General features: G+C 53.0%; 1 protein-coding gene and 1 long non-coding RNA gene across 6 annotated transcripts; both read right to left on the reverse strand.

The window, feature by feature from the left end:
* Positions 1 to 1,912: 1,912 nt before the first annotated feature.
* On the reverse strand, positions 1,913 to 8,146 carry LOC121098251. Of its 2 annotated transcripts, XR_005831225.1 has the most exons (4): positions 6,245 to 8,146; positions 4,833 to 5,074; positions 3,815 to 4,032; positions 1,913 to 3,072 (listed from the first exon to the last, which is right to left on the reverse strand). It is a non-coding gene; the product is annotated as an uncharacterized LOC121098251 (long non-coding RNA). The 2 variants fall into 2 exon arrangements; XR_005831224.1 differs by having other exon boundaries at positions 4,833 to 8,146.
* A 1,995-nt stretch (positions 8,147 to 10,141) lies between these two features.
* BUD13 (BUD13 homolog) lies at positions 10,142 to 17,882 on the reverse strand. 4 transcript variants are annotated; one of them, XM_040616032.1, is made up of 12 exons: positions 17,649 to 17,829; positions 17,267 to 17,360; positions 16,637 to 16,721; positions 16,416 to 16,473; positions 15,674 to 15,829; positions 14,919 to 15,595; positions 14,163 to 14,470; positions 13,679 to 13,787; positions 13,053 to 13,191; positions 12,544 to 12,728; positions 12,075 to 12,156; positions 10,142 to 11,707 (listed from the first exon to the last, which is right to left on the reverse strand). In XM_040616032.1, the coding sequence occupies exons 1-12, from the start codon at positions 17,774 to 17,776 to the stop codon at positions 11,614 to 11,616; spliced, it is 2,115 nt and encodes a 704-aa protein (XP_040471966.1). In that variant the 5' UTR covers positions 17,777 to 17,829; the 3' UTR covers positions 10,142 to 11,613. The 4 variants fall into 4 exon arrangements, with proteins under 4 accessions (XP_040471966.1, XP_040471967.1, XP_040471965.1 ...); XM_040616033.1 differs by having other exon boundaries at positions 14,919 to 15,439; positions 15,596 to 15,829; XM_040616031.1 differs by having other exon boundaries at positions 14,919 to 15,829; positions 17,649 to 17,882.
* Positions 17,883 to 17,889: the final 7 nt, after the last annotated feature.

Here is a 17,889-nt window from a genome sequence, read left to right on the forward strand (position 1 = left end):
ACATAACTATTGCCAGCATTTATCCTCCCGCCGCCCCGGTCAGCACCTAGCGCAGGGCTGGCGGGCTGAGCAGGGCTGCCCAGTGTGCCCGCACCGCCACGCAGAGCCCACACTGGTTCTGCAGTGACCCTTTGGCACCCGCTCGCCTTTGGCAGCCCCGTTTGGGCTACTGCTGGTCCCAGGGTTGTGCTTGTGTGCGAGGAAGAGGCCACCGCCACTGAGCATGAGAAGGAGCAGGATTTGGGCGGTAACCCCGTCTATGCTCCCTGCACGCTCAGCTGATTGCGTCTGCCTCCCCCCACTGCCAGGCGGCACGAGTGGGCTTCGCGCCTCCCAGCCTGGCTGTCGGAGCAAATCCTGCTCGCATTGAGCTGTCAAGCACGCACGACAGAGCCTTCCCTGGCTCCGCTGTCCGGGGCTGCACCCCCGCTCCCGGCGACCTGCAGCCTACTCGCTCCAGTCCCTCCAACCTGCAGCCGTGGCACAGGCAGAGCTGGCAGCTGCCCCACAGCACAAGCACAGGCTGAGCATTGGCGACCCAGCCCTGGGAAAAGCCTTGGGAAGGGGCCAGCTGCGAGGGGAAGGTCGGCTCTGCCACAAGGCCACCCAGGCGGGAGCTGCTCCGGGCCCCCACCGCTGCACCCCACAAAGCATCACTTTTAAAACGTTCCTGCTTCCTCCGTGACCTCCCTTTCCTCTGCTCCCCCCACCGCCTGGCCATGGCAGCCCAAGGACAGCAGGGATGCTGGCAGTCATCAGCCTTGGGTGATTTTTTCCACTTGCAGGTCCTTCTCCACACCTTTATCCTTTTGTCAGGAAAACATCTCACTCTGGCTCCAGCCATCACACTAGAAAGCCTCCTGCGAGGAGCATTAGCAAGTGCTGGGCCCTATTTTTGTTTGCTGCGAGCCCCTGGGAGCAGGCGGGGGTGAGCAGCAGGACGAAGGTCCTGGGCAGCACCAAGGCAAGATTCTTAGAGGCAGAGAAGGTCGGTGGCAAGCAGCTTCCAGCAGCAGGCAATCAGTGCTCAGACAATACCCCCAGAAATGTCAGGCTAGCAGGGCAGGACATGGAATTACCCTGACATTTTATTTAGTGGAAATTGGGATGGACCTGCCAATGTTTTAATTCTGGCCCAAAAGCACAAGCTTGGCTGGAAAGGGCTGAGGGGGCTTCTGTTCATGTCAGTCAGTTGGAGGCTCTGTCAGCAAATGGACACCCCTGGGATGTGGGATGTGCATCCCGGGCATGCAATGTGCCACTGGGACCATTCCCATGCGCAGCCCCAGCACCTGCAGCCCCCCGGGATGTGGCCCCGTGCCATGCTGCAGTGGCACAAGCCAAGCACCTGCTCCTGAAGCAATAAGCAGAGATCAACGTTCTGGGTAATTTTATGAGGCAGAAATACGCAGCATAATTCCATTTTCAGCAAGGGAAACGAATCACTCCTTGCTCCCCTCTCCTTCCCCCGCCCCCCTCCTTCCCACCTTCATTTGATACCGCTCCATGTGGCAACATCAAACGATGTTTGAATATTTTAACTCCTGTAAAATATTTATATTATAACGCAAGGAAGGAAATTGGTCGCTTCCAAGCCATGTAAACATATGCCTTCTAACAGCTGGATCCCTGGCAGCGCTCACTCAGTGAGGCAGCAGCTGCACAGCTGTCGTGCTCCCAGGTATTTGAAACACTTGGCGGCCGAGCATCACCGGGGAAGGGCAGGGAAGGGGAGGACCAGTGGATTACTGCCTTGGCCGGGCGGCCCTGCCCCAACGGCTGCCGACGGAGCACTGCTCCATCAGCCACAGCAGCTGCCTTTGCCCTGCCGCCCCCTGCTCTGCCAAAGGGTAGGCAAAGGGGATGTGCTGAAGCCCCTAGCAGAGCGAGAGGAGGGCAGGGACCTGCCCTTCGCCTGGGCAAGGCGGCACTACCTCCAGCCGACTAGAGATTAATTGAGGACTGCCATTAAAATGTCACCGAGAAAATTATTAAGTTAAGGTAAACCACTTCCACGCGTCAAAAGCAAAGGCAATCAGTCCCAGGCATGTCCCCCTAGGAAATTATGTGGAGTAATTAATCAAAAAGCTAATGAGAAATGTGTTTTCTTTCCCAGCCTAACACCACATCATATTCTTATTAGCCAAGGTTATTACAATAGTAATCATGCATGCTCCAAGTTCAGATTGGGTTTTTTTGCTCCACTGCCACCAATTTAGAAAGCCATTAATGGAAAAGATAAACCCTGATACACAAACCAGCCCTTTGTGTTTATTCACCTGGCGTGTGATAATTGCCGCACACGACCTGCACCCCGCCAACATATGTTCACCGTCACCCAGCCACGGGCCACCCCTGCCCACCGTGATGGGCGCCGCCTGCACCAGGAGACCCGCAGGACTGGGGAGCTGCTGGGGGGAGGCTGCCAGCTCTCCCAGCCTCTCCTGCTCTGCATCCATCTCTGGGATGGAAACGAACATCAAACTTCAGCAGGTGTTCTCGATGCGCACAGAGAGAGGGAGCTGCGCTGTGAGCACTAGGTCCCGGCCGCAGCTCAGCAGAGGCGCTGGGTGCGCACCGCTTCAGCAAATCTGGCCCCTTTATTTAAATGTGGGACCCGAGTTATTCCGTAAATCCGGTTCTAAGTGGGTAATTTGCTTGGTATGATGGGTTCCCCCTCCACCCAGCTCAGAGAGCAGCCATCTGCCAATCTTTCCAGCCCTAAAGTGCACAGTCAGCAGCCCAGCCAAGGGAAAACATCTCTGCTTGATATTCAGCATTAAATAATTCAGTCCCCTACAGAGAGACCAGGGAGAAGAATGAGTCTGACAAAAAAATATAAAGATTTCCTATGCCATGTTAAAAATGCATTGACCTGATCAGCTCCAGCATGGCTCAGCATCCCTCCAGCGAGCTAAGCAGGGATACCTGGGCTCGAAGTGACAGCAGAGCAGAGAGGACCTTGGTGGGGCAAGTAAAACTCTCCAGCATGTAGGAGCACCTTCACTTCGTGTGTGTTTTCTTGCAAAATCTTTTTCATGCTTGCACACACACATCACATGGGAGGTCACACTGCAAAAGGACCAGGAGACATCTCACACCTTCCCTTCTCAGCTCTGCTGGCTGCCTCCCTCCGGGCTTTGTGTTTGAGAGACGAAGGGTCACAGGCCCCCTCCCACCTGCCCCAAGGGACCACGCTGCTGCTGCTGGCAGACGCTCTGCCCTGAGCAGCCCAGCTCCAAGCCCCGCTGCACACACAGCTTGCCCCTCCGCCTCCCCTGCCTGCGACACTGACACCATGTAGGAACCCTGCACGATCTCTCCGGGATGTTTGGCAGCTCCAGCTTTGATGTGTGGATTAATGAGAACTGACACCGCTGGAGCAAAGCCTTCAGAAGCCCAAAGGCAGGGCCTGGGGCAAGGCTGGAGGGGATGACACGCTCTGTGTGCTCCCTTTGATTGCTCCATGCTCAGCTTCGCCTCCCAGCAGCGGGGCGAGGGGGCAGCACGGGGCCAGGAGCCGTGGCTTCATGGGGTGGTGGCAGGGAAAGTCACATTGCCCAGGCCTGGCTTCAGCCAGTGCCACAGCCTCGCCAGAGCCCTGACTGGTCCCCACTGGGCAGTCACCAGGGCTGGCTTTGCAAAGGTACCCTGGTACATCAGCCCATACAAACACCAACACCCTAGCAAGATGCAGGACGTGGGGTGCTGCAGGAGCCCAGGCTGGAGCCACTCAGCGGTGCCCCCATGCTCGCAGCTTCCCCCTGCTCCTCGCTGCCCAACCGTGGCACCACTGAAGGTCACAGATGCTTACCTGCAGTGCTGGAGCAGCATCAGCTGAGAAAGGGATGCAGTGTCCTCATGTCCTTGGCCCAGGACAGGGCTCTTCTCTGGGCTGGAGAGCTCATAGCACGGCACTTGAGCAGGGCTGGATTTGGCCAACGTCCTGGCACAGCACACTTGCTGGCGATGCACAGCGCTGGCCCGGCTCTGGTGGCAGGGGAGCCGGGGCTGCAGTGCACTCAAGCGCACCTAGAGAGAAAACAACAACAATGCCATCGCCATTGAGAGGGCCCGAAGAGGAGCCAACACAAGATAATAAACTCCCGCCTAATCTGCTAACTGAATAACCTCCAGACATAATGCTCCCTGGCATCGCAACAGGCACGCACGGAGCACAGCCAGGGGCGAAGCGCTCTGCTCTGCGCCGAGCAGGACAAGGAAGGCTGCATGAGCAGCAGCCAAGAGCTGCTAATCCCCCCAGCAGCAGGGGTCCCTTCTGCCAGCATCCACTCCCCAAGGGTCTCCGCAGCCCCCAGTCAGTGTCCTCATCAGCAAGGGGTCCCTCAGGGCCGCAGCAGAGACCGCAGCGGGGTGGGAGCCCCTGTGCCCCCCCCCCCAAAATGCTGACACCACAGAAGTGGTGGGTGGGCAAAGCCCTGGGTGCCTGCAGCACTCAGCAGCCGGGGCCCCTCTCTGCATTAAGCCCTTTAAGAAGAAATCTATTAGCTGGTAATTACATGCAGGCTAGAACACTACAATTTTATTACAGCTATAAAGCACTCCATAATTATAATCTGTAATTTCTGCTGTAGGGTGTTTACTGTTAGAGCAACACCTGATTTACAGCACTGCACCAGCCGGGCCCCCAGGGCTGGAGGTGCCACCAGGCAGAGGGTCCTGGCCGCTCGCTGCTCCCTGCCACCGCTGCTGCCATCCCTCGGAGCAGTCGAGGCCGCTGGGGATGCAGCTGTGGGCTTCACACAGCCCCCAGCCCCAAAGCCTCAGCCCCACTGCCGAGGGGGGCAGGCTCTGGGTGCTGCCATCCTCACCTTCTCCGCTTGAACAGGAGCCCAGGCTGGAGGGCTGCAGCGTCGGGCTGGCTTGGCTGATGAAGTTATAATTTCTGAAGTTTCTCCAAAATGAATATGGATGCACATCTGCCTCCGCTTAGGTGTAACAAATTGTTAGAGATTGTGTTAAATTATCCCAAAACAGTGTCCACTGCTGACATCCCAGCTACCCTGGACACAGACCAGTTGTGGCCCGGAGCTGCTGGCAGAGCTTTCATTGCCTGGAAGAAAGAAGTGCTGCAGACTTTTAATTTTTCCTCAGAATTGTGCAAATAAAGTCCTCCAAAGCCTCCTTCTCCTGGAGAGGATGAGCAGCCGCTCCCCAGGAGGCAGGCGGGGGCACTAGGCTGCATCCAAGACCCCTCTCGGGGCAGGGGGACATGGTGCTGTCCCTGGGGGTGGCAGCAGAGCTTGGGGGACCACAGGGAAACTGAGGCATGGGAAACTTCCCACGCCCCATGCGTGTAGCAGAGCAGCGCCCAAACCATGAGCTTGATTACTCATTGCCTTGCTCGAACTGCCAGATAACACATCTGAAATGTGTTTATTTCCATCCAGGCTGCTTTTTAATTTGATTATTTATCTCCCATTTAGCCTTTGACAGATCAAAGGCTCGGTGGAGGGGAAGCAGAGCTGGGCTGTGCATGAAAATGAGCCTTGATACATAATTAATTAACATAAAACAGTTTCATTAGGATATGGTGTTACATGGCTGTTTGTCTTAAAAATTTAAGCTGTGTAAAGAGCATGAGGGAAAACACATCTCCCCGCCGGGGCAGCCGGGAAGCCCTGACCCCGGCATCACCCACACCAGCCCTGGTCCCAGCCCGGCACCAGCTCCCGCATCCTCCTCGGGGTGCACAGCGATGGGCCAGGGTGCAGCCCCCTCTTTCTTAATCGTGTGCAATGTCTCCTACCCTTGATTATTAATCTGTTTTTAATTCTATTAAGAGATAGCCAGGAGAAAGAGTATCAATTTTAGATTAACAAGGTTATTAGCACTTAATTATGTGAGGTGTCTTTGTAATTGAAAAGGAAAAGAGGAAGCGCCATAAATATCCCCAACCCCTGCGCTCCTGGGGGTTTGCGGGTGGCTCTTTATTCACGAGGCTATGGAACCATAAATATTAAATATCTTGTGAAAAAAAATCACAAGGCAGAGAGGATGCCCTCTGGATATTCCAGCGCTGAATGTTCTTGCATTTACAAATATTCATTAACTGGGATCTGCAAAGTTATTTCCACCAAGACTCGGCGAATGAGCAAGAGAGAGAGGTTATTGAAAAAAAAAATAGAGTCTAGAGTAAATATTATTAGTAATTTTTATCTCTGCGTGTCCCTAATTATTCCATAATTAGGGAAAGTGCACATATACATATACAATCACTAACCTGTCAGTCTCAGGGAGTTTCGCTCCCAGCCCCACTGTGGGACAGGGTCACCAGGGAAAGCAAAACCGACACGGGGTGCCCGCACCCCGGGGAACTCCACCGCAGCACCATCCCCAGGTGCTCCCTGCCAAAAGCCCAGGATGATTTACACAGCCATCAGGCTCTGCCGAGCACCCGCAACTTGGAGCCACTATCAGATAGAGAAAAATTAAAATGACAAATCTCAGGCTTTTTAAACAAAAAATAATAGGAGATCTCAGCAGGAAACTGGTACAATAACATGTGACTTGCCAGAGCTATTAAAAACCCCAACCAATGGGCAGGCAGTCGGGAGAAGCCACGTTCATCCTTCCCAGGAGGGAGCAGCAGGACAGACAGGCGCAGGATGAATCCAGCAGCCCCTCGCCATCCACCACCGAGGGTGGTCTCTCCAGCCAGCCCCGCAGGCACCCACTGCCACAGGCAAAGCCTCCACCAGTGGGCAGGGGTCCTGGGGGAGAGGTGGTGTCACACACCGGGAATTAAGCTCTTAATCTTAACTAAACACATTACCGATGAGCTCATCAACAAAAATCTAATTATTATGTGTGAGGGCAAGCTTAATTGCTTGTCCTTGACACGAATAATGCACCACGTAAGCCTATTAGCCAGTGTAAGCCTATTATTATTATTATCGTGCTCACTGTCAAAAGTAAAAAAGTAAAACAGTCGAACACGGGGAAAAAATAATGTTGTGCAATTAGCAGCAAAATGCCAGACAAATAAGCTCATTAATTGTTCAAGAGAGCATGCTCCACCAGCCATTAGTAAGTGCCCATTTCTGAGCTGGTCAGGGGTGAAGCCTGCCCCTGCCCGCCGGGACATGGTGCCAGTGTGGCTGGCCAGGCACTGGGAGGGACAGGCAGAGTGCGGCAGGAGCACGGGGCAGCCCCCCAGTACCCCCAGCTCTCAGCCACCCCCGCAGCACAAGTTCCTCCAGAAAGGAGGAAACCGGCCCCAAACCCAGCTCCTCTGCAGAGTAATGTCATTTAACGCCAGGAGCTAGGCTCAAAGATCGAGCTCCGTGCTGGCAGCTGCGGTGCCCAGGTGGCACCTCTCTCCCATCATCTGAAACCAGGCACCGGCCTGCACCGACCATCGACCTCCCCGCAAATGTCGCATCGTTTGCTAATTAAATCCCACTAATGAGAAAATCAGGATGCAGGAGCTGGCTGAGCAACACTGCCTCCTGAGCACGCACTCCTCCCGGACTTATCACTAGTCACAGGATGTTTACAATAATTTTTAATTTGCACAATTATTAATCATTTTTCTATCTGCCTAATTTGCATAATAATTACTCTGCTCAGTGTTTGCCATGACTATGAATGACAGTGTTTTAAATTAAATTAAGATTTTAATATTCATTTTTTTTGGTTAAAGCTAATCAAAGTTGCCGCTTGATGCCAAGACCGGGGCTGCTGCCCTTCCAGAAACACTAATAGAGATCCGCTTCCTGGTGTCACTCGCTTTATCTCCATCACCCCTCTCATCCCAGAGGATCCCGCAGCATTTTCCAATTGCTCTGCTGCCAGAACCACTCAGATGCAGCCACATCTGGCACAGGAGAGCCATGGTGATGTGGGATGCAGACCAAGGGCACCGGGACAAACTCGCCTCCCTGCTCCCTGGCCAGCGCACGTGCATGGGGATGGCGTCGGGGACAGAGGCACCCGAAGGACAGCGGCTTGCGCAGGCTGGGCTCTGACCTTGTCGTTGCTCAGGGGGTGTGGAGCACAGCCCTGAGATGCCCCGCATCACACATGCCCAGCCCTAGGCAAAGCAGGGGACCCCCCCGCCCCCGCCGGGCACCCTGTCACACAGGCAGACAGCACCCCTCCTTACCTCCCTCTCGCTCTCCCACGACGCGTGAGCCCTCAGCGAGCTGCAGGCAGCTCCACGCCTCTCGCCGCCAAGCTCAGGTGTGCTTTGCCGAGCAGCAGCCCAGCAGTCACGCTTGAAGCCAACACCCCACAAGCCAGGTCCCGGCATCTTCGACAAGAGATGCCAGCGGTGCTGCTCTGCCTTTACACACAGCGCGTGCTGGCTGCTCCTTTATAGCCACTCGGAGCACGACAGTGGAAGAGCATTCATGATTTTTTACTATTCCATCTTAACGTTTTCCCTTGGAGCTGCTTCCTACTGTCCTCCCTCCTCCAAACTGAGATGCCGCTACAGCCAGACTGCCTGCTTGCAGGGCAGGACCAGGCGCTCTGGCTCACAGGCAGCTGGCACTCACATAGCTCAGGAGGAGCAGGGGCCCTGCCTGCAACGTGCTTGTGCTCCCTCGAAGAGCTTGCTTTGCCAGCCTGCACCCGCCTCAGCACGTGCCCCCCACAGCGCGACCCTGCGTTCTCCAGCAGCCACAGCCAGAGCTCCATGGGGAGCTGCGGCAGCTCCTCCAGCGCGGTGGCATCAGCAGGCACTCAACAAGGCACCAACACATCTGCGGGTCCATCGCAGGCTGACGCTGCTCCCAGCATCTTGGCAGGCAGGCTTGATCCGTCTGCAGAGGGAAAGAGGCAGCTCCCCTGCCCCCTCTGAGGCTGAAGTGCCATTTCAGATCCCGTATTTTATCAGTCCAACTGCATCTGGATCAGCCATCCTAGTTTGCCTACTTGCACCGAGGCAACAATATAAAAGGATGCATGTTAAAACATTAAAATTGCATCACCTAAGCTCTTCCATACTCTTATTGTGCGCAGATATATCTTAAGATGATGTTACCTGATAACAAACAAGCAATATATGTATTGTATAAACTCAGTATTGTAATGAACATTGGTAAAAAGTCCCTATGGTAGCACCGCTAGCTAAAATCTTACAACTGCAGCCTTCAAAATAAGTTGCAAGAGGAGAAGTTTATGCTGTTTTCAGGTAGTAAACGAATTTTATGCTTAGTACCAGCATTAAAATGGCTTTGCCTTCCTAAGTAGCAGCCTGTAACCCCATCACTTGAGCTAGCCAGCTGCCGTGTTCCGTTGCTCTGTAAGAGAAGCACACTCCCACCAAGCAGGTCGAGCACGAAGGCGCCACAAGCATCTAACCAGGGCAACAACTCTCCGCACGGAGGTGAATTCAATGCCACAGTATTTTGTTTACAGCTCCAGAAGCACTCAGCTAAGTGAGAGCAAAAATGAGTATGTGTCAAATGTAACTCCTCTTTTCAAGGCTGCAGCGGCCTCAGGGGGAAAAAATAAATAAAAATAGGACCTTGGTGATAGAAGGGGAAGTACAACTGGAAAACACGCACGACTGAAAAGCAGGTTTTCAATATGCTGCAGCAAGCAGCTCTGAACTCTCACTGCTGCCTCACACTGTTGCCTCATGCTCCCAAACCATTTTCCTGCGTGACAGGCCGCAACAGGGCCCACATGAGCAAAGCCTTCCTGATGCTGCTTTGTGCCCACAAAACAAATTAGACCTGCTCAGGGAGGCTTCCCTCAGTTTGGCTATTACAGCAAAAAACCACAGCTGGCTCCCACAAGACCTGCAAACGGTGCCTGGCTCTGCCTTCCTCTCCCGGCCGTGGTCACTGGCTGTGAACAGCAGCCCACGGTTTACGCACTTGCAAGCGACAATAGATGAGCATCTGTCCCCAGAGGATGCGGTGAAGCTTAACCAAGTACCCCATAAATACAGGCGGGATTGTCATCGCAGCTGGGGTCCAGTAAATTCCCACTTGTAGCCAATAGTTACAGAACACTTTGAAAAAAGAGGTTAGCAAAGCACAGTTTAAGAGAGGTAGCCACAGATGGTGAAGGCCACAGCAGACATAATATGCAACCCTTCCAACAGCGAGCTGACAGTTATTCGCCCTCCTTGTCCCTGCCTTGGAAAAAACATCACCACACAAAATCAAGTAAAAAAAGTAAGCTGTTATTTCCAAGTGTACACAGATTCCAAGACTGCTAGAAACACAACACAGTGAATTAAAAAAAAAAAAACAACAAACCAACAAAACACCAGGGAAGGAAGTTCCAAGACTCTCCCACTCCAGAGAAGAATTTGTCCTTACACTTCTCGCCCACAGCTCTCCTAGTGCTTCAGAATCACCACGAAGAGCGATTCTGACTGGCCCCTGACCACTACTGAAGACAAGGCATCTCCATGGAAACTGCTGGCTGCATTTAATACATGCTCCCTGGGATGTCAACGAGAACAACTGTATTTATTTCCACAAGTGCTTTTTCACAAGCAGGGATTAAGGGAAGCTCTCTGCCTGGCCTCCAGCTCCAAGCCCGACAAATCTGATCACAAGAGGGGTTATGCTTCGTGCAGAAGCCCCCAGGCAGCAGTGCAAGGGAAGCGCCAGGCTATCAGCACCACTGTCCAGAGAGGAGTCTGGGGGTAGCAATCCACCACCATCAGCTACGCAGAGGTAATGGCAGGGGGAGGCAATTTAAAAAACCTCTGCATGTTTATTTCCATGAGAAACTGACCCCTAACGAGCTGCTGGGGCTCCTGAAGATTTTGCTCTCAAATGCAGCACTGCAGGTCGGTCTCTGAACCTCTTCAGGAGAGCGACAGAGGGCAACGCAGCAAGCAGGCTCCTGCTCAGCCAGGCTGGGACAACTGGAGCGTTCCCCACTCCACTGCGAGTCGGAAACTCCATGAACCAGAGGGCATGAGAACACCACAAACTTAACGGAAGCCCTCCGGGCACCCTGGGAAGGACACTGACAGATCTGACATCAGCTCAGAGGCAGATCAGCTCACAGTACTAAGTATTTGTAGGGTATAGTTCCTCTCTGGAACAACTGGAACAAAACAAACTGCAACCGAGCTCTGGAACAGACTGACTGAACAAGGTTAACTCTCCCATGACCCAGTGTTCAGCATATTTTCACCATGAAGAAAAACCTGAGATTTAGGACACCTGAAGGGTTGTGAACCAACCTCAAAGGACAAAGCGTTTGGCATAAAACAATTAAGCATATAATTTCTACAGTTTGTTAGAAGACAAATGAAGAGCAGAAACTGGCAGCTGCAGCACCTCAGAGGGCAGTGCCAGGGAACGAGGTACTCCTGCAGGCAGTGGCCACCGCACTGCTTGCCGCCACAGCACACTCAGCCACTGTGCCACGCAGCACTGCTGCAATTCTCTGCACTGGTCCCCTCTGGCTGTCAGGGAAATCCTCTTTTGGCAGCTCTCCTTTAAATTCAGCCTTGCCTCTTGGAAGACAGTCCACTGCAATGCCAAACGCTGAGGACAAACCTGGGCGCGGTCCAGGCAGAGCAAGCCCTTCCTCATGGCTCTGGCAGTGGCAATAGGTGAACCTCTGTAGCGTCAACTCCCAAGCGCTGCTTTGCATGGTTCTTCGCCTTGTCTACATGTCCTCAACACTCCACTTGTATGCAACTTCCTGAACTGCCTTCTTGTTGGCTATCCTGGCAAAGCGCTGCTGCTCGAATCCATTGGACCTACAAAGTAACACCGAGAAGCCCATGGGCTGCTGCGCAGAAGGTTTTCTGAAGCAATGAAACTTTTTAAGAGATGTTACGAGTTTTCCACGACTTGTACTCTGGCTGTTTCCACCTCGATCTGCAGTTAGCAACAGTCAGCATCTCTGAAGCCATTCACACCCTTGCTGACAGCACCAGCCTTGCTCCCTTCTGTCCCAGACAAGCACATATTCACCACCCATTTGTAACTTGGCACTTCAACCTTACCATTGCTAACAATCTTATCCATCTGGTAACTGGGAACGTTACACTGCAAACTCTTTGAAGCAAAAGCTCATTCATTTTCACCATTATTCTACTAGACCATTTTATCAGGAACAAGTACCTGTCCACACCATCCCAGCGATGCCCGGGCCATATATTAAATCTGTTGAGTGGAGGTGCTGGTCCATTGTACCTGGGTTTTTCTGGAAACAGAAGGAACAATACAGCCATTTACTTACAGTGTACACTAGCAATCACAGCGTCACATTGTCATCAACCTAAGAGGTTTAGGCACAGTGCACAGGCTGCTTAACAGCCCACTACAGCTCCCAGAGGAAAACTCCAAAGATACGCTTAATCAAACTGAAGTCTGCTGAGTTTTAAGTCACCAGATCCTGCTCTCTAAGCTACCAAACAATAGTAACTGTTACTGGTAACAAGCCTATAATACTGCTCCTGCACTGACTCCAGAGGAACAGTCCTTTAGGACTAAAACACTCCGGCAGTCTTAGGCTGCTTATTTAACAGCAGCTGCATTTCAATGCTGCTGGGGACTTAAACCATATGCTGGTGTAATTCAACATCCAAACCTTTCTTTTCTTTGTTCTCTTTGGCCTTCCTTTTTTTGATGAAGTCAGCCATGGGGTCTCCTTCTCTCTCTTGTTCTCTCAACATTCGATCCAGATCCTGGTCATCAATATAACGGGCCAATGGTTTCTGCATCTCTTTTATTGCATCTTCCACGTTCTGCTGCTGTTGCCTCTCCTGTGCTAGCCTGAAAACAAACACAAAAGTTTCACTCCAAGACCATTTACTATGACTTGCTCAGTTTGCACGCTTGATCACAGCCCTGAACCTCCACTGTGTGCACAGCATTCCCAATGCACATCCAGCAACGGAGGGAACAGTTGTGGGGGTCTCTCAGACATGTGGAACACATGCTCTCCCAGTCCCAGGCTCAAACTGAGAACAAAGTGACATGCCACCACCACTGCCACTAGAAGCAGTACCAAAACTGGGCTAAAAAGCAGGGAACGGAGAGTCCCAAGCTGCAATGCAAGGCCCAAACACCATGCCAGGGAGCTCTGGGGAACCTTACCCTTTCCCCCATTTGGCATATTGCTCCTCTCTCTCGGACTTTGCTTCAGCCTTCTGCTGCTGCTCCAGCCACTCCTGCGCGAGGTCCCTCCTGCGACCAAATTTGTCTCGGAAGACAGTCTGAGAGTGCCGGGATTCCTCTGGAGGGGGCAAATGCCTCAAGTCACACATTTTGGAACATTTTTGTCATCTGCAGACAATTCAGTGACTAACTGCAACTCATTTCATTATTTTTTCCTTGTATTCTAGCCTCTGAAACAGCTTACCGTCCATAACCAAGCAGGACCACAGCTTTTGCTTTTAGCTGCCGCCCTACACAGCCATGCTTGTACCCTAAGCTCTTTAAGTATCAGTCTGCTTCTTCAGACTTGCAAGGCAATGCATCACAAAGAGAAAAAGTCTCTTACCCTCCCTATGATTTCACTGGCATTGCTTTGAAATCACCATTTGTAACTCTCATTTCAGTGGCTGTGACCCTACCCAAGGAATCCATCAGCATGTCTAGAAGCTGCTCCACAGGGATGCTCTCCATTAGCACCCTAACACCAGGAGCCTGACACAGCACCCAAAGACAGCTGAAAGCAGAGAAAGCGAGCTGATGCTCGTGCAGTGTTTTCACACTCCTACCTTCCAAGTGCTTGTTATTTCTCTCATGCCTCCTGAGCTCCTGCTGTTCCCTCCGCAGCACATCAGCTGAGACCAAGCCAGCTTTGACCCCAGACAACATCACGTTTGCCTGCAAATCAAGAAAAAAAAAATTAAAAAAATCACATTTACCACTAGCTGAGAGCTGTCCAGCGATCCAGAGGTGTAAGGAGGGGAGACAGCCCCAAATCAAGAGATGTGTCAGGAGAGACAACCGTGTTACAAAGCCACTTCACTGGTACCCTCAGTAACGACTTCCCCACATCTCCAGAAAGAGTGGACTGAGGCAGAGCTCCCTTCCCACACCCAACTTGTGCCTCTTCTTATTGCAAGCAGAGGGTCTGGCATGACTGCATGCATGAGGTATATGAAATTTCTACCCCACAATTTGTAAGTCATTGGACTTTTAAGGTTTTGTAACAACAGGAAGTAATCTAGAGCGTAAATGGAAAGAGAAAACGTTTACCTTCTTGGGAGATCCCTTAGTGTCACGGTGGTAATGAGGTGAGAGGTCAGGGGGGTTCCTTGAACCATGCTGATCCTTTTCAGCTGGCAGAGTTCGTCGTGGAGGAGATAAATCAGAGTCTGAAGATTTGCTCCGATTCTGTTTGAGAGGACCATGCTTAGGGGAATCACTGCGTACACGGCCTAGCCTGCAGTCTACATCAGAGGTGTTCCGGGTGCTCCTCCGCGGAGATGGAGAGTCGGAGTCGCGCCTCAGGTACCTCTGAGGCGAAGGCACCTGCCTAAGCTTTTTCATGGCTGGAGAAGCACCTGCAGCAAAGATATACACCAGCTAAAAGTCATGGAATTAGACAGAACTAGTCCCACAAAAGGGCTAAATATGGTGGCTGGCACATGAGGTTAACTCCTAGAAATATTAACACCTTAAAAGCTGACAAGCTGTAAGGAAAAGACAGGTACATGAAAACAGTCTTTGAATTCCCTTCTTTCTGAACATGTACTGCCTGGAGACAGGGTTTAAATCCTGTTTTCCTTTCAAACATGCTTAAGCCTCAGCCAGCTAGCTCTTAGTTTAATTCTAGTCCAGCCAATTAAAAAAACAAGGCTTACAAGAACTAGCTTAAACAACAGAAATTACAACCTATCCACTACCATTCCGTGATCACAGACTGCCAATTCCACACCACTCCTCAGGAGCATGCACGAGTGGACAGCCCACAAAGCACGGAACAGACGAAACAAACTTATACACACTCACCTTTTGTTCTGCCCTCCTTTTTCAGACTAGGTGACCCAGCTTTCCTTCTCCGAGGTGGTGACAAATCTGAGTCAGAATCATACCTCTTCTTCCGTGGAGGAGATAGATCTGGAGTAGTCTGACGCTTCTGATGCGCCAAGGTCTTGTCAGAGACACCACGCCTGAGCTGAGATTGCTCTCCTTGGACTCCCCCTGACTGTGATTTGTCTGTGGTTTTGCAGCCCTTTTTCCCCATTGCTGAACTGACTCTCTTTGGAGAGAGGTCCGGGGAGTCGTGACGCTTCCGTCTGGGGGGAGAGGGGTCCGGGGAGTCGTGACGCTTCCGTCTGGGGGGAGAGGGGTCCGGGGAGTCGTGACGCTTCCGTCTGGGGGGAGAGGGGTCCGGGGAGTCGTGACGCTTCCGTCTGGGGGGAGAGGGGTCCGGGGAGTCGTGACGCTTCCGTCTGGGGGGAGAGGGGTCCGGGGAGTCGTGACGCTTCCGTCTGGGGGGAGAGAGGTCCGGGGAGTCGTGACGCTTCCGTCTGGGGGGAGAGAGGTCCTGGAAGCCATTGTGCTTCCTTCTTGGTGGGGAGAGGTCTGGGGAGTCATGGCGCTGTCGCCTGGGAGGTGACAGGTCTGGGGAGTCATGATGCTTCCTTCTTGGTGGGGAGAGGTCTGGGGAGTCGTGGCGCTGTCGCCTGGGAGGTGACAGGTCTGGGGAGTCATGATGCTTCCTTCTTGGTGGGGAGAGGTCTGGGGAGTCGTGGCGCTGTCGCCTGGGAGGCAAGTGGTTGGAGGAATTGTTTCTCTCTTGCCTGGGAGGGGACAGATCCAGGGAGTCATGGCGCTGTTGACCTGGAGGTGATTTGTCCAGGGAGTCATGCCGCAGTCTCTTTGGGGGCGAACTGTCCGGGGTGTCATGGCGCTGTCGCCTGGGAGGGGAGGAGAAAGTTAAACTGAGAGTTAGATTTTTGTTTGTTTTGCTGTCTCCAGACTGGAAACACCAAGTGCTACCTGTAAAGCTAGCACTAGGTGTCAAGGATGAAATCACCATTCTGAACACGAATTCATACTTGATTCTGCACCTCCACGTAGTGACCTGCATCACTGAGCCACAGACTTCCCAAAGTAGATCCCAGAAAACCTCCGAGGCAACCGGGATCACAGGGGAGCTGTAATTTTAAAGTCTCCGGGGACCCTTGTGACACTCAAGGCTACAAAACCCACTTTGTGCCCTTGTACCTTCTCACAAGTAAACACCCCATCACGCTCTCTCAGAAAGCCCAGATTTCTCAGCCACTGTCAGAGAACTCCACAACAGCTGCTCCACATACCATGCAGAAACCCAGGCAGCATGCCGTCTGCCAGCCCCCCACCCCCATCACTTGAAAAGGAATCCCTGCGTATGCCACTTCTCACATTTCCCAGCAAAGCACTTAAAAAGTGCAGAACAAGACAGCCAATACCAGGAAACAGAGAGTCAACTGACAGAAGAATCTCCAGGTGGAGCCCCTGTACCTTGTGGTAGATTTGGCAGGTACTGAAATATCCGAACTTTGGGAGTCTTCGTTCTGGTCTAAAGAAAAACGATCAGAAAGTCACCATCATTACGGTTCTCCACCATTCACAATCTTTTCACAATTTCAAGGATTATTTGTTTTTCCTATCTAGTATTATTTTCACCTTGCAACACCGTTGTTAAACATTCAGGGAGAGAGGGTGGAAAGGTCTGGTCTCACCTCCTAGAAGTTTCCATTTAGTATTTGTTCGGAATTCCTCCATGAGCTTCACTTCATCTGGACGCTCATCAATAAATTCTGCCACCTGAACATAAAACACCAGAGTCAACAACACTATTCCAAAAACCGAAAGAATTTCTACCCTCTAACACAAGTAATTAGGCATAATTGTGTGATGGGCAACTGAAACATGACCATCATTTGGCTGCCTTCCTACAGGACGATCTCAAAACAACTTTCCAAAGCCTTCACCTCCAGTATTTACATCTTTGCTGCTGAGATTCCCAGCACGTGCCACACACCACGCCACAGTGGTCAGCAGGCTCTGGCAGTTGCACCGTTACCTTCTGCCTTGTCCAGAGCAGCTGTTTTAAAGCTGTGAGAACCACCCTACCGGCCCTCCCACCTACTTTTGGTGCTTGTAGAAATGTAGAGATATAAAAAACAGACTACGTTCATCTGCAAGGAGCTAGTTCAACCCCTGGCACTCAGGCCAGGAAGACTCACCCATCCCTGCTGCAGAACCGACCAAAAGAGGACGCAGCGAGAAAGGGTTTGGCAAGCGCTTCCCAACGAGACACGAGGTGACTATAAAGAGAACGGATTTAGTTTGTGAAACTCCCCGCTCACCACAGGCATGTCCGATTCGTCCTCCTCCTCCTCCTCCTTCTCCTGCACAGCAGCAATGCTATTCCAGCTGACATCGTCGTCCACGATCCGCATCCTGGGAGCGGGGAGAGCGGCCCTGCCGTCAGGGCACCAGCAGGGAGTGGGACTGGCCCGCCGGCGGGAGTGGACATGCGGAGGGGGGGGGCCTGAGGGAAGATCCCCGGCGCCGCAGGGGCTCGGAGGGGGAGGTCCCGGAGGGAGGGAGGGAGGGGGGGGGGGGGCGTTCCGGAGCGAGGGGGGGGGGTGTCCGGGAGCCGCTCCCACACCGAGGCCCACCGACAGGCACCGCGCAGGGTCAGGCCTACCGCGCAGGCCGCGGCCTTCCCCGTCCCCTGAAACTCACCCGCCTCTAGCGGCACCGCCCGGCGGCTTCTTCTTGCGGCGGCGGCGGGGCTGGGCAGCGTCGCTGGCGGCCGGGCCGCTCAGGTACCGCCGCAGGTACTCGGCCTTGGACAGCCCCGGCGCCGCCATGATGGCGCCAACCGGAAGTGACGGCGCCAACCGGAAGTGACGGCAGGGGCGGAGTGAAAGGCCCGGTGCTGGGCGGGGCGGGGCGTTGGGCGGGACCGGGCGCTGGGCGGGGC

Source organism: Falco naumanni, chromosome 16, assembly GCF_017639655.2.
Source record: "Falco naumanni isolate bFalNau1 chromosome 16, bFalNau1.pat, whole genome shotgun sequence".
Lineage (NCBI taxonomy): Eukaryota > Metazoa > Chordata > Aves > Falconiformes > Falconidae > Falco > Falco naumanni.